We start from the raw sequence: 14,769 nt of genomic DNA, 5'->3' as shown, positions 1-14,769 counted from the left end.
TGGCGCCACATCCAACACACTGCCCCTTTAAAGTACATTAGTTTATCTTAAAGTTACAGTTAATCTGTAAAGTACCTCTTACTGTCAGATAAATGTAGTTGAGTAGTAAGTACAATATTTGAATTTGACATTTACTGTGGTATAAGTAGCATACAATTAAAATACTCAAGTAATGTCTAAATATCTCAAAAGTCCACTACTTGAGGAAATGTACATCGTCCTTTTTCCACCACTGATAGAGATGTGTTGGAAAGCAAAATAAGTACAATTTTAAATACTTGTACTATACATGAATACTTACATCTGAAACTTCACTACATTTAAAATGCAAATATTGTAAATTTTTACTCTACTTTCATAACTGTGGTTACTTGCAATATGTTTTTAGTAATGGTACAACATATAACAAACATATTATGATGTATTATTTTAGATTAAGAAAAAAAGTAAAATTTGCCCCACTGTTACCATCTTAATTATTTCATTTATTATATTATATTCATAAAAAATAGCTCAATATACATTTATCTGTACAATAGATTACTTAAATGTTATTTTTTTAATAAAGTAAAGAACTAGTGTTCAACTTTTTTAAAAAAACACCAAAAAATAAGCTAGATTTCTTTTGGTTTTGTTTGTTCTTAAAGACGTTTAGAGATGTACTTACACCACGTGAAGTAACAGAAGTAACGCGTTACAGTATCCTCAAGCAGTCGGATCAAACTAAGCAGGCAACCTTGGCTATTAAGCCTTGCACACTGACAGCTGAACCAGCCAATCCGCTGCCGAGGGGGCGGGTCATGTGCGCCCGCGCAGCGTCCAATCAGATCCCTCGGTCGGTTATCGATTAAATTTGTCTGAAGCAAAGTTTTTGCGTCTGTCGCTCCTCTCCGCTAGACCTGCCTACCGCGGTGCACTGCTGCTGGGCGAAAACTAGAGCCAGAGAGAGAGAGAGGGAGAGAAAGAGGCAGAGTTACAGAGAGAGAGAGCGAGAGAAAGAGAGAGAGAGAGAGAGAGAGAGAGAGAGAGAGAGAGAGAGAGAGAGAGGGAAGCCGGGGGTGGACCGTTAATTTCATCCACACACCGTCTTGAATGCGTGGCGGAGAGTAGACCGAGCTGCTGTACTGCTGCAAAACACCACCGCGCCGAGGACCCGGGTGGACGTAGCCTACGAGAGAAGCAGAGAGATATTTATATAAATATATATATAGCTTTATAGATACATGTATAATAATAATATGGATGAGTATGAAGAGGAAATTGTTTATATGCACCAGGAAGACGACTGGGATCGGGACCTCCTCCTGGATCCTGCATGGGAGAAGCAGCAGAGAAAGGTGAGACCTCCCTCTTTACCTCCGGCGTAGAGGTGCGGAAGTGTGGCTGCTAGTGAGGATGATGAAGATACTGGGAAAGCGGATTCATAGGTCACTTTGGCAGCAGATTGGTGTTCAACTGCACCGAACACCGACCGGTTCTTTACTTAAATTATTAAGCTCTTTATCGCTTTGGCGATCAGCTGTTTTCTCTGCTACTTTTTTTTTTTTTTTTTTGACCCAGGAGGCTGGTGAGCTCCAAAACTTTTCTCGCCCCCAGATCTCGCACACATATCCTGTGTAGCGTTATGAAATATCCTGCAGCAGGAGGGACAGATTAGTAGTAGAAGAAGCGTTTGAAGGGGGGTTTAAAGAATAAGAAGAAAAAAAGAGGGGGTCAGAAAAACGATTAAAAACTGGACAGGACGCCCACCTTTTCCAGCGCAACAGATGTCAGCCATGCGCCTGACTGCATACGCTGTGGGACTGGCCCCTCCTGTCATCTGGCTCATGATGCGACGTGGATTAGGCCATGCTTTGCAACCCCGGGGGATGGAGTGTGTGTTTGGGTGTTAGAGGAGGAAGAGGAGGAGGAGAAGCGTGGGCTAAACCCACAATAACTCGTTTTACGTGTCATTTTAATTGTTTTTTGGGCGAATTTACGCGCGGATTCTGCGTAAATGATGTGGATGTTGTTGGACGCATCGTGGTCACAGTCTGGAAGTCAAGTTGATTACCTCTTTACCCTATCGGATGAATATAAAGGCCCATAACCCGGCGTGCAAAACGGGGTCATCTTCATCATAAATCGCGATAAGACATCCACGTAGTGTCTCTAACAAGCCCGAGTCACCTCCACGCGTCCAACAGCTGCTGCTCTTTTTTTTTTTTTTACTCTCTCTCCACATCCAGACAGAGTATGAATGGTCTGTTTCGAGAAAGGGGTGTTACTTTTCCTCCCTTCTTTTTTCCCTCCTCCTCCCTTACTCCCCAAACGTTTTCCTCCACTCTGTAAAAAAAAAAAAATGGGGAAGAAAAGCGCTGTGGAATCCGAGTGCGCGCTGCGGTTTGGGCTGGGCTTACATGGGAGCAAGCGTGCCCAAAAATGGTAATAATCAGCCCCTCTCGCTGCCGTTGGAAAACTTTTCTCCCCCCCTCCTCCTCCTCGTTCTCCTCCTCCTCCCTCTGAGTTTTTCTTCCTTTGCTCTGCAAGCTCTCAGCATTCTAGTTTCCTGGATTATGTCATCGGCCTGCTGCTACCGGTAGAAGGCGAATTAAAGGGGAATAAAGGAGAAGGTATGCAGCTGCTGTCAGGTGTGGACATCCGGGCCTGGGATGGGCCACGTCTCGCGCTGCTACCTTCTTTAGTGCCTTTTTTAAAAACGCTCCTTGGAAGGGGAAGTGTGCACGTGACAACCTTTTGGGTAGTTTTGAGCTCACACGTCCTCCTCCAGCCTGGATCTTTCTCCCATCATGAGTGAAATAGTTTTCCTCTGATGACCTCCATTGATCTAATCATCCCTGCAGAGAGCAGGGGGGGATGTTTTATTCATCTGCTCCTCTCCACAGAGAGCAGCGACGAGTGTTTATGTTGAGATCTGACTAGACGACACAATCAGAGTCTGAGAGGGGAGAGACACACACACACACACACACACACACAGACACACACACTTGTCCATATGCCTCAAAGATTCAGCAATCAGCTTGGATGCTGATGAGCAGATAACCTGGCGGCCTCCTCATGTTTGCTGATTGTTTCTCCATCGAGAGGAGCATTAATATTATGGAGATTTGAAAAAAAATCTGACATGTTCAGCGTTTCAATGGATCCGTTGATGTGTTGTTGCTTCAGTGTCTTCTCTGTGGCCTCTTAAGACTCTTTGTTTAAGATGTTTTAACACCAAAGTAATCCTGTTTGAGTCCAGGAGGTGGAATAAACCGTCACAGAATGAACATTATGAACGAAGAAAAACAAATTGCACAGGTGAGGACTTTCTTTTTTGGGGTTTGGCTCCATTTTTTTGAATTTTTGACGCACGCAAAACCCGGCACGTCGGAGGGTGTTTTCAAAAATATTTTGAGTCCGACGCAAGTCTTAACCTGACCCTCGGGCGTAAAGGCCTTGGCATCCTCTTATCTTGGAATCTTAATGTCTTTGCAGATCCAGGTGTCTCAGGCACACGCTGCCAGATGCTTCTTAAAGCTGCAGGCGCGCACATAAATCTACTGAAATAACACAGGGCTTTTTTTGTGTGTGTTTATGTATCAATCACATCACACCCCTGTTAAACAAACGCACAAACACACACACGCGATCTGGTAACACTTCTTTCTGTTTTCCTGGCTGTGAGGTGGGGTTCAGGTGATCACTGCTGTGGCTAATTTGTCCAGGCGTGTCCTTATAAGGATATGAGCTGCACTACCTTCCATCAGGCTCCTCCCACTTCCCATCTCCCACACCCCGACCCCGATGTTCCCAAAACACTCCCAGCACACACCCACATTCCCCTGCTCCAGACTGTGCGTGTCAGGTCACCGATGAGATCCACTCACTCCTGATCAGGCTGATAATTTACTCACTTTTCCACAAAAAAACGATTGTCTCTCTCCTTGACACACAGAAAAAAAGCACAATGATGACATAACTGATTCATTCTTCTTTCCTTGTTGACCAATCGAGGCGTGTGTTGGTCAATTTATTTCAAGGAATCGGTGAGGCGGGTTCAGGAGAAGTCTGTGCACAGACATGTTCTCTACCGTGTGACAGATAAGCTTGGATGTGTCCGGAAAGAGTCATCAGACTCGTCAACACTCCCCACTTTTGACGACTCGGCGCTCCCGTTCGGGCGGGGCCGTCGCTGGCAGCGCGCGTCCCAAACGGAGCATCCTGACCGACATCCAAAGTGACGCCGTCTGACGTTCCGGCGCTCTGGGAGAAAGTACCACTTGCTTGCCTCTGCGTGACATGTTAACATTCAGCAAAAGGAAAGACGACCCTGCTTCTGTTTTCCCGGAAAAACCTTTTAACCGACGAGTTTCAGAAAAAGCAAACGGCTCGGCGCATGAATGAGCGTCCGACTGCAGCTGTTTACCGAATTGCATAATAGGATGTGTAATGTCAGCTCGGGCCTCCTCACAAAAAATGCTTCCCGTCATCAGATTCCTCTGTTCCCATGATGCACCTTGTGCGGCCCTCTCTTCACAAAAGGGGACGAGCGTCACAGAGCGGCGTTGACAAAGCGGGGAATGTAGAAAGAGTGAATCTCCTCTCTCTCTGCGTGGCAGGTGGCTCTGCCCTCCACCCTGATGCAGGCGTTATGTGCTGAAATGTTGCTTCTTTTCACTCCATAAAACAGCGTGCTGAATGAAGAGTGTGTGTGTGTGTGTGTGTGTGTGTGTGTGTCCACCACTATATATTTAATGAACAGTCTGGCTGTGTGTCATGTGATGTTTTCTATTATTATAGAGCCCCTGATTAAAGTCACATTATCTATTTTTCATTCACTATAAATACATGTTGGACATGTGACCTGCAGGTCATCGGTTCACGTCACCCTGAAAGGTTAAGATAAGATAGTCCTTTATTAGTCCCTCAGTGGGGAAATTACGGGATTACAGCAGCCCTTATTGACAGAAAGTTTTCATGCGGCAGTAACACTCCCACTTCACTATTTTGGTAAAAAAAAAAAAACTCCTGATAGTCTCCTCCAGTGGTGTTTCTGTTCATTACGTATTGAGTTACAGTTTTAAAAAAAAAGACGACCCTCCGTTGTTGTTGAGTACGAGTTTGAACAGCGACCCTTGCTCGGCATCCTGGGAAAAAATGAATACAACGTCAAGGAGTTGCGTTTTGTTGTTAACTTGTTAAAGTATTCGACTGACAATACGACAAATACGACAAACCTAGACTTGTTTGTACTTTGTTTAAAAGGACAATCATCATATATACAACTCTGCTTTTGAGCCAGAAGTATAAAGAGCAGCAGAGTCTGTGCATGGAGGAAGACCTGGGGGAGGGTTGGTCTAAAACCACAAGACTTTCACCCAGGAGGCCGTTGTCCATGTCCAATGTGAAACCCAGAAGTAAATGTTGACTTATCAGTCACGTAACTTCCACAATCTTTTCCTAAACCAAGTAGTTTAGTTGCCTGCTGATCGCCCGTGTTGCTGGACATTTGTAGGAAAACATAATCATAAAAATAACAATGTTTTCGGAGATGTTGTATAAATCTTCATGAGGATACGTTGCTGACCTTACACACAACGTCAAACAGGAGAGTGAATAAAGTCAACGTGTTCCTTTGAGGAAAGGTAAGAAAGTGAAGCATCCTTGTGTCTCAGGCGCCTCCTCTGTCTAATTTCTCCCTCACGTCGTCGTCTGTCCGGGCGGCTGATGTCGTCTGTGAAATACAGTCGTAGGAAAATGGAAAGGGATCTTAAACGAGGCCTCGAGTGCCCTCTGATAATCCGCTGTCCGCTCGCCGTGTCGTGGGTTAACACAGACGGGCTATAAATCCCAACAGGAGCTCCCCCGGCGAACCGATCATCCCGCCCCGGTCACGCTGTCGGGGCCTTGTCTCGTTTGTCCTGACTGATGAGGTCACGGGCCGACGCCACAGCTGAGCGGGCCCAGGAGCGTGCGAGCTGCGCGCTCGCTGCTCAGCCGAGGAGGAGGTGCCACGGTGAGAGGCGGAGTCCACCTTTTTTCAAATTCAGGAATCGTCAAATGCAGACCGCCTTGAATCAGCATTTAGTTGACACAGTTATGGACTTGCTCTACATTTGTAAAGCTTGTAATCACCTGGAAATGTTCGTTTTGGATGGAAAATAAGGCATTCATTAAATAGGGAAGTGAGTTAACTTTAAAACTAAATAATACTACACCAGGGGGAAACTACCAGCTTTCCCCCTCTCTGTGTTTACAAGCTAATTAGATCTTTTGCCGGGCGACTGGTTTGGATCCATCGATGGCAGTCATGGATTGTCATGTGGTTTTTGTACCCTAATGACTTTAGTGATCCCTTGACTTCTCCATTAACTCCGGCGTGTTCTCATTTGTGGTTTTCGAGTGAAACAACAACTATTGGCCGCCATGGACGTGATTCCTGAACGCCTCCAGGAAGGATCTGAACTAGTTTTTAGTGCTAATTAGCAAATGCTACTTTGCTAACATGCTAAATTAAGATGTTGAACATTATACCTTCTAAGCATTAGCATGTTATTGCGGTGGAGAGCATGTTAGCACGGCCAAAGTACAGCCACACAGCCACTTATGTTGCTGAAGATATGTTGTGAGAAAACAAGATGACCTGTGAACAATCCTGATGATGTCATCGCGATCAATAAGTAAAAAACAAACAAGTTGCATCCCAGACTTACTAACATTTATCGGATCGGTTGCAATCCTCCATCTTGAGAATAACGTATTTCCCGACTGCAGTTTGTTTTTCCATTTTCAGCAATTCAGCAATAGTGGAGTGCAACAAGTTGAACATACATGACGCAACTTGAGTATTGGTAAAGTGCATCTCAGGGTTTTGCACCACAGACGTGTTTCAGTGCCAATGATTTAAGAAAGCAAGTCGGAGGTTGAACTCCTCGCCCGGTCTCGGCCTGGGAAGCAATTTCATGCTTAAGTTGCAGGTTCTGAATAGTTTCTCCTTTTTTATTTGTTTGGGGAAGGTGAAAGAAAGCTAATTCCTCCTCATCGAGCTGCACAAAGCATCTGTTTTCTTTTTCTTTTTCTTTTTTTTTTAGAATCCACTGTTTGAAAAGTCAAATGTGAGCAATTACCAGGCTCTTATCTGAGCAGCTCCCAAATGCCAGAGACCCAATGCAGATTCTTGCATGGCTTATTTTCTCAGGCTCAAGCTCCAAATTTAGAAACGTATACAGAAATCCGCTTGCAGCTCTTATAGTTATAGGTCATTAAAACAGGCCCTTGGTGCGATGAAATGAACAACTGTTTGTCAGGCGTTTGGATACGTTAACGGAGAATTCGTCCTGCTCACACTGGAGTTTTATATTTGCTTGGCGGCAGATTTGAGACTCCAGACGGAGATCTTTTTTTTGAGGAGGGGGGGGGGGTTCACATGCACCATGGGATTTAGGGTCAAGGTGCATTTCCTGTGTAGCAATGAGTGAAGAAACCCTGCCTAATGCTCAAACATGTCTGGAACCGCTACACACTTCTGGTCACATGTCTTCAATCGCATACGACCCAGAGGGGGGTTTGTAGACGGATCCGTCTGCGTGTTCCCAAGGAATTTTCCTGCACCACATGGGAAGGATGTAGCCGGGTCTTTCCTCCCCGCTAATGCTATTAATCAAGCCGCATGCATTCTCAAGTGCATGTGCTCGCTGCGAAGCCTCTCTTTGAAGCCAGGGGTGAGGGGTGAGGGGGGGGAGACTCGGTAGGGTCTCTGAACATGTGAGTGTATTAAGCTCTAAGCCTCCTCGCAGGAGCAGCGGCAGCTGCGGCGCGTCTCATGTACGGGAAAAGCGGCTTTGGGTAAACAGATACTGTGGCAGAAAGCAGGCAACGGGCACACCTTTCCATTCAGGAGCTGTGTGGGTGGAGCTCCTGGAGGTGGGGGAGGAAGGAGAGGAAGAGGGGAGGCCGCGAGTGGAAGAAGAGGTTCACACAGAGGAGCTTTCAGGTCTCTGCACAAAGAGAGCGTGTTCGTGAGGCCGTCCTTTGTCACGTTGTCAACCGGGAGTCAATAATTTATCAGCGCCGAGCTATCAAATGACTCTTGACTCTGAAGTCGCTGCAGGGTGTTTCCCTCCTGCAACGCTACTCTCGCGTATTAGAAGTACTGACATCACTTCACTGACGGCCTAGTCAGCATAAAAACTTACGCTTCAGTTTTCTTACACTATATAAGCTATCATTACGTGAATTTAAGAGATGCTAGCAGGTGGATTAGCTTGTTTAAGTTACCTTTAGACAGAGCCAGGCTAGCGACTTCCATCTGTTTCCAGTCTTTATGCTAAGCTAAGTTAATCTGCTGCTAGCTTTAGCTTCATATTCAACAGACGTATATGTTAGATAAGCCCATTTCCCAAACATCTGCAGTAATAGAAAACCTAGAAGTGAGCCTCACGTTTGGAGGTATTTATTTAGCGCCTTTCAGCGAGAAGAGGACTTTTAAAAAAGTGGAAACCTGAGAGATCAAACTCCAAGCGGCTTCTTGTATTTGGTCTTGAGGAAGTTTGACTTCTCTTTGCCGTGGTGGTCGTCACCGCTCGCACTAATGACCCAGCTCTTCTTCTTCTTCTTCTTCTGCTGTTGATCCAAAACCAGCCGCTGCTGCTTCCGCCGGAAACTTATCAACGCAGCACTTCCCGTGCGCTTAGTTCCCCGGGACGCGTCCGTGCAGAGTGGACCTGTGAGAGCGTTCACAACGCGGACTAAGTGGAGGTTAAAACGCTATTGTGCTATGTAAATAAGTAAAAAAAAACAATCATGCTAGGTAAAAACAAAAGTGCTCACGGATGTTTCCTGATGCGAGTTCTGTTTCCTCTCTCATCAGTTTCCCCTCACTCTTCCCTTTCTTCCTGCTCTTTCGCTCCGTCTCTCAGCACAATGTGACTGAGTGGGTGGCGATGGATGCAACGAGGGGAAAAAAAAAAAAAGAAGTGTTTTTCTGGCTTCGGCGTTGAAATCTCCCTCCAGCCTTATCAGGAAGCCGGCCTTCCACTGCGCACAGTGTGGTGCGTCACTATTATTTGCTCTGTGTGTAATAAGTAGGCATTTGCAGCATTTGAACAATGAAGACAGGATGTTTCCTAGGGTTTTTATTTACACTGTAGGCAATTAAGTCTAATTCAGAGGGAGTTTAATTCAATGTGGGGAATCAGACTTCCTAGGTGGCCAAATGTTGGTTCCATTAAAGCCACAGTGCACAGAAAAGGAGATAAAGCCAACGTTGTGGACCTGGAAAAGGTGATAATGTTGGAAATAGATCAATCCATCAATCTGGGTTAGTGAGTCCTCGTGTTTGGATGGACCGTGACGCCACAGGCTATTTGTCCTGCTGCACTCTTCCACTTTTCTCTAAAGTGGGACAAGTATCGAACGTCTGACTTTCAATCAGCGGCTGCTATCGATCCGATAGCCGTCTGCGCTCGTGATCAGTTGGAGTTCGACTCCCTGCAGGCAAGTGGCATCACGCGACCACAGCTGACCGACAATCCCTCCATCCCTCCATCCCTCGCTCCCTCCCTCCCCGCGCTACTTTGTTCCGTAGCTGCAGGATTAGTCTGCACGCTCCCGACGTCACTTGATTTGCGGCGGTAAACAACAGCGCGAAGCGCTCACGGGCAGATCTCATTACAAGTTGTAACGGACACCTCCCCTCGGACCGCCCCGGCACCCGGCAACCCGGCACGGGGACGGAGCCGGCCCTGCTGCTCGGTTGCAGTGGAGAGCCCTTGGCAGAGCGGCGGCGGGTGGGGGAGGGGGGGGTGGAGCTGAGTGGTTTGAGCCGCGTGAAGTGCTGCAGCTGCTGGACGGGAAACACACAGGCGGGTGGGGTGAAGCTGCAGCAAAGCCAAAGCAGCCGATTTTAGCCGCGATGAGAACCCTTCTTCTCCTTTATTTCTCCGTGACGTTGCCCACGAGCTTCCTTCTCGCTCGTCTTAATGACATCCGTTTGTGACCTTCCCCTGATCCAGCCCAGGAAATAAACACAGATGCCCACAAGATTATTCTTCACACAGCACAAAACACAGCTTTCCTTTTAAAACCTGATGCTATGCTACTATGTAACCGCCGCCTTGTCGTGTGCTCGGGCAGCATTCGGGTGAAGCAGTTACCGTGCACCTTCGACACCCTGCAACACGGTCTCTATTGTCAGTTGGCATGTATGCAAAACAACAACACAATATTCCAGTTTCCTAAAATAGTCCAAGCTGCACAGGGTTTCTTTCAGGAAACGGTCCAGCTGAGTGTTTTTTTTCTATCAGAAGAAAAAAAAATAACGTGCTCTGACTAATTACTGCAACAAAAGCAGTAGATGTGATCATTCATTCGCAGAGACAATCAGACAGATCCTCCAGCGTCTCATCTCAATATCAATGTAAGTGATGCTCTCATCTATTATATGGCCATTGCTGTGCGAAGAAGCACTCCTGCTTGTTTTCCTCCTAAAACATTATACTCCGTATAAGTAGACCTGTTGTATTGAAGAATAGCCGCTAATAAAACTCTGCTAATGCATTGATGAACAGAATTCAATTCCTTTTTAAATTATTCACCGTTCATATGTAGTGACTATGTCAGTGTATTTTTAGTTGTATCGTGATTATTCTGGAAAACAAATTTCACGTTGAGGTGAAACCTCGTGATGAAGGTTTCAGTTGATTTGACACCTGGATGCTCGTCTGCCCTGAAACCGACTCTCACCTGACGTTTATTTGCTGAACTGAAAATGTTACCGCTTCTCTCTTTGACTCGCATGTGGAACTGATGATCGGGAAGCATACTGTGTGTGTGTGTGTGTGTGTGTGTGTGTGTGTGTGTGTGTGTGTGTGTGTGTGTGTGTGTGTGTTTGGATCCCACGAATAAACAACTCTCGAGGCCAAAGCAACAATCCCCTAAAAGGTGCCCAGCTCACATGGGCCTCCAAGCCACGGCAGACATAACAAGACGGAGCAAAAACACAGCGAGAGACAACAAACGATTACATTTCACCTCCTCGAACAATGTCAGAGCAAATATGAAACATTTGAGCTCTAAAACATATCTGAGGCCTTTAACACGTCAAACATGAAACGCCCTCCTTCGCTGTTGGTTACCGTTTAACACAAACGTGACACACAGGAAGTGTACCTTCATCAGACATAGAAAGCAAATGAGGACATTCTGCAGACATATTAAGGAAACATCTGTTCTTAAGATTAAGATATTATGAACAATAGAACAAAAAGGTGACACTTTCTATTGGAAGCGTCCGTGTTTTACCACCAGAGGCGAGATACCACGTCTCAACAGACCTCTGTGCTCTAGTCAGGTTAAAGTTATTTATATATATATATATGTGTGTGTGTGTGTGTGTGTGTGTGTGTATGTATATGAGCAGCTGCCACATTAAAGAGTTATTATAATCCAAAAATAAAATCGACATTCTGAAATGTCAGCGGTACAACATTTGAAATGTCAGCGGTACTTCGTATTTTATTTTTTACACTTTTTCTTCAGTAAAATATCTCAGTTCTTAAATGTAGAATATATTTTTTGTAATTTGAATGGGCACCATCAGAATTATCTTTTTCCATGATACAGGAAGTGTATTTGTTTTTGTCAGAAAATATTGCTTCTGTGCTCCTGCTAATATCCACCTTAGTGGATAGTAAATGTAGCACACAGGTCCAATGACGGTACCAGTTCTATACACACATACAGTAAAGTCGATGTGTTGAAAGCGTCCTTTTGTTGGAGAGCAGTGCAGCTCCTCCCCGGCTCAGCATTTCTCTGTCGGGTGACGGTCAGCAGTGATAAAACGCTGCTCCTGCACAAAGCGGCAGCTCGAGCGCGCCGCACACACACTCTTCCCATCACACGACTACCGCAGGCAAACCGAGCTGGAGCTGACTCATGACTACTGCGTTTATGAGTCGGGTGAATAGGCCACTGTACTTCCCATCACACTGTTTAGATTGGCATCTGACTGTTGTCAGAGAGCATGACTCAGGAGTTACGGCTGTGCTGAGTCGCAGTGAAGCAACTTTATTCCAGTTAACCCAAAAAAATAAATCCCTCGTCTCTCGGTTGCGTGCAGATCCATCCATCCATTATTTAAATAAAGTTATTTTTAAAATTCAGCTATACTTTAGGAGTTTCATTTATTTCACCCAATAAATCGACATGCTTTCTTTCAAATGTACTTTTTAAGTATATAAAATATTACTATTTGCTGCCAACAATCTACATTGGGCAGCGATAGAAAGTGTAACTTTAGTTTCTTTATGTTTTGCCTGCAGCTGGTCGTCCTCCATGTTTGTTAAGTACCATAAAGCCATAAAGCGGAGCTCTGGACGCTTACAGTAGAGAACAAGGCTCTCCACAGACTGGCTTTGTGCAGCGGGACACTCCATCTTTGAGCGAGGAGATACATGCTCACACTGGAAGGACTTGTTGCTCAGCGTGGCTTCTTTGATGCCTGCGCTCTATTTGAATAACATCTGCACATGGATTTGCATCCAATTTGTGTGAGGTGAGATCAGCACAAGTGCTTTATCTCCTCATCAGCTTGTGTCACGTCCAGTTAGACATTTGCCACCAAATAAGGACGCTTAATGGAGGAGATGAAACACGACTGAAGCTTGAAAATGCAAAGATGTGAGGAAAATGAAATGAATGAGTACTTTTTGGTTTCAGTGGTGGTAGATTCCGAGAAGTAAAGTAATACTTAAGAATGTACTTGAAAAGGGCTTCACAAAAAAATTCAGAGCATATCCATGGCCTCCACTTGGCTCTCAACATGGCGGTGGCAGCGCTCAGCTAGCGATGCTAACAGTGCATACAACAGTGCTGCTGACGAAGCTAACAGAGCTAACATAGCTTACAGAACTTACAGAGCGAACAGAACTTACAAAGCTTATAGAGCTAACAGAACGTACAGAGCTAACAGAGCTACAGAGCTAACAGAACGTACAGAGCTAACAGAGCTAACATAACTTACAGAGCTAACATAACTTACAGAGCTAACAGAGCTAACATAGCTAACAGGGTTTCCCTGAAGGGGGAACTGGAGCTTTACTGGGTGTAACTGCTGAATGAGAGCAGCACACTGGGAACCAGCCAGCGAGGCGCGCTAACGTGCACTAACGTGCACTAACATGCTCTAAAAACATGCGAGACCGGCCTCGCTATGTAAACAAAGCAAGGAGCCGCTTTGATAACAAAACACACATACAGAGCTGCATATTCATTCTCCGCTCATGGAGACGTTACTCTTTTTTTTTTTTTTACCACATATTATTGACAACTGCTGTGCTTTCACTGTCCAAGATTAATCTGACAGTTATAGCTGCATGTTTACATACAGAGTTTATAATAAATGATAAATTTAGGGCAGTAAAGTCATGTTTATTTGCTCCATTCAACCTGCTGCAACGTCAACATGCCGCCGACATTTAAATGCATTCATAATAATCATACAATATTAGAAGACTAATTATGCATATTTTGATATTGAAGTAAAGGTCTTTAGTTTCATAGAAAACACATCCATCACATCTTTAAAAAAAAAAAAAAAAAACCTGATTCAGCAGCCGAGTTAAGAATGACTTCAACAAGATCACTTGAACCGTGAGTTTTCCACCAAACGCTCCCGTGAACGGTGTTGAATTTAAGCTCCGGGCGAACTCTCACCGTCACAGACGTTTTCGTGTTGGTAAGCTTGTGTTGCGTGGGGTGTGTGTTTGTATGTGTGTGTGTGTGAACGTGCATGTGTGTGTGCTGACATGTCGATTCCCAGCCAGTGCTCGGGGAGCCGTGTTCGTGGGTTTTTTAAGAGCCGCGGCCAAGCTGTTTGTTTTGCGGGTCTCCGGGCTTGTGTTGGTTGGCATAGCAACCGTCCGGTGCTCTGCGGCATTTTCACCGACGAGCCGCTCTTTGTGAAATGAACTCGGCTGAGGAAAGAGCTACTACCCCTCTTTGACTTCTCATTGTGACACACACACACACACACAGATGCATCAAGGCCAGAGAGAGTAACGATCAGAGGACTGGTGGTCACAACGGACGCTATTCTTTGTCAATCTGCACTTCTTGGCCGTCTTGCTGCTCAGTCAGTGGAGTGTGTGTCTGCGTGCACGCGCACATGTGCTGGTGCACGTGCAGAAGTCTATGTGCTGCATGACAGGCTGTGTGTATGTGTGTGTTAGCATATTTAATTGTCTGTGTTCACGCTCAGGGGTGCAGTGTGTGTGTGTTAGTGTGTGTGTTGTGCGTGCGTGTGTGTGTGTGTGTGTGTGTGCGCGTGCACTCAAGCAGCAGTAGCCAAGGCGATAGATAAGTGTAATGGGATGTCTGTGCTGAGTCGGCGGTTTGCAGTAACAGCCTGTTTGAGTGCCTGGTTGGGTGGATGCTGCACCTGAGAGACTGTCGCACTCCATCATGACTGCAAACTGGAGGAAAGAACGTGTGTGTGTGTGTGTGTGTGTGTGTGTGTGGGGTCTGAAGAGAGATGAGGGCAACAAAAAAATGCAAGAAACACACGCTTTATAGACAGAACAGCTCATCTATTAATTGAGAAAAATAATCAGGAGGTTTTTCATTCATGAAAATAAGATGCTCGTCCGAACAGAAAGCGTGGTCACATCTTTTGGTTTGTGTGCTTCTTCTTTTTTAAAGATACTTCCTCATTTAACTTGATGGCTCTATTTTACATTTTTGGCATACTTCCTGTTTTTTAAGTTGATGCATTGAGCAGTTTGTCAG

The 14,769-nt window shown here is 45.4% G+C and overlaps 1 protein-coding gene across 6 annotated transcripts in view; it reads left to right on the top strand.

Moving 5' to 3' along the window:
* The first annotated feature begins 1,107 nt into the window (after positions 1-1,107).
* The window catches only part of actn1 (actinin, alpha 1), a 47,682-nt gene continuing 34,020 nt past the window's right edge, over positions 1,108-14,769 (top strand). For 4 of the 6 annotated variants that reach the window (XM_068580852.1, XM_068580854.1, XM_068580853.1 and 1 more), the window contains exon 1: positions 1,108-1,337. In XM_068580852.1, the coding sequence (XP_068436953.1) occupies positions 1,224-1,337 (114 nt within the window). In that variant the 5' untranslated portion in view covers positions 1,108-1,223. Of the gene's footprint in view, positions 1,338-13,667; positions 13,721-14,769 lie in introns of those variants that run through there. The other 2 variants (XM_068580856.1, XM_068580855.1) reach the window with 2 other exon arrangements.

This window comes from Clinocottus analis, unplaced genomic scaffold (assembly GCF_023055335.1).
Source record: "Clinocottus analis isolate CAN_PGR_092001 unplaced genomic scaffold, fCliAna1.0.p SCAF_17, whole genome shotgun sequence".
In the NCBI taxonomy this organism is placed as follows: domain Eukaryota; kingdom Metazoa; phylum Chordata; class Actinopteri; order Perciformes; family Cottidae; genus Clinocottus; species Clinocottus analis.
This window is presented reverse-complemented; position numbering and strand designations above follow the sequence as displayed.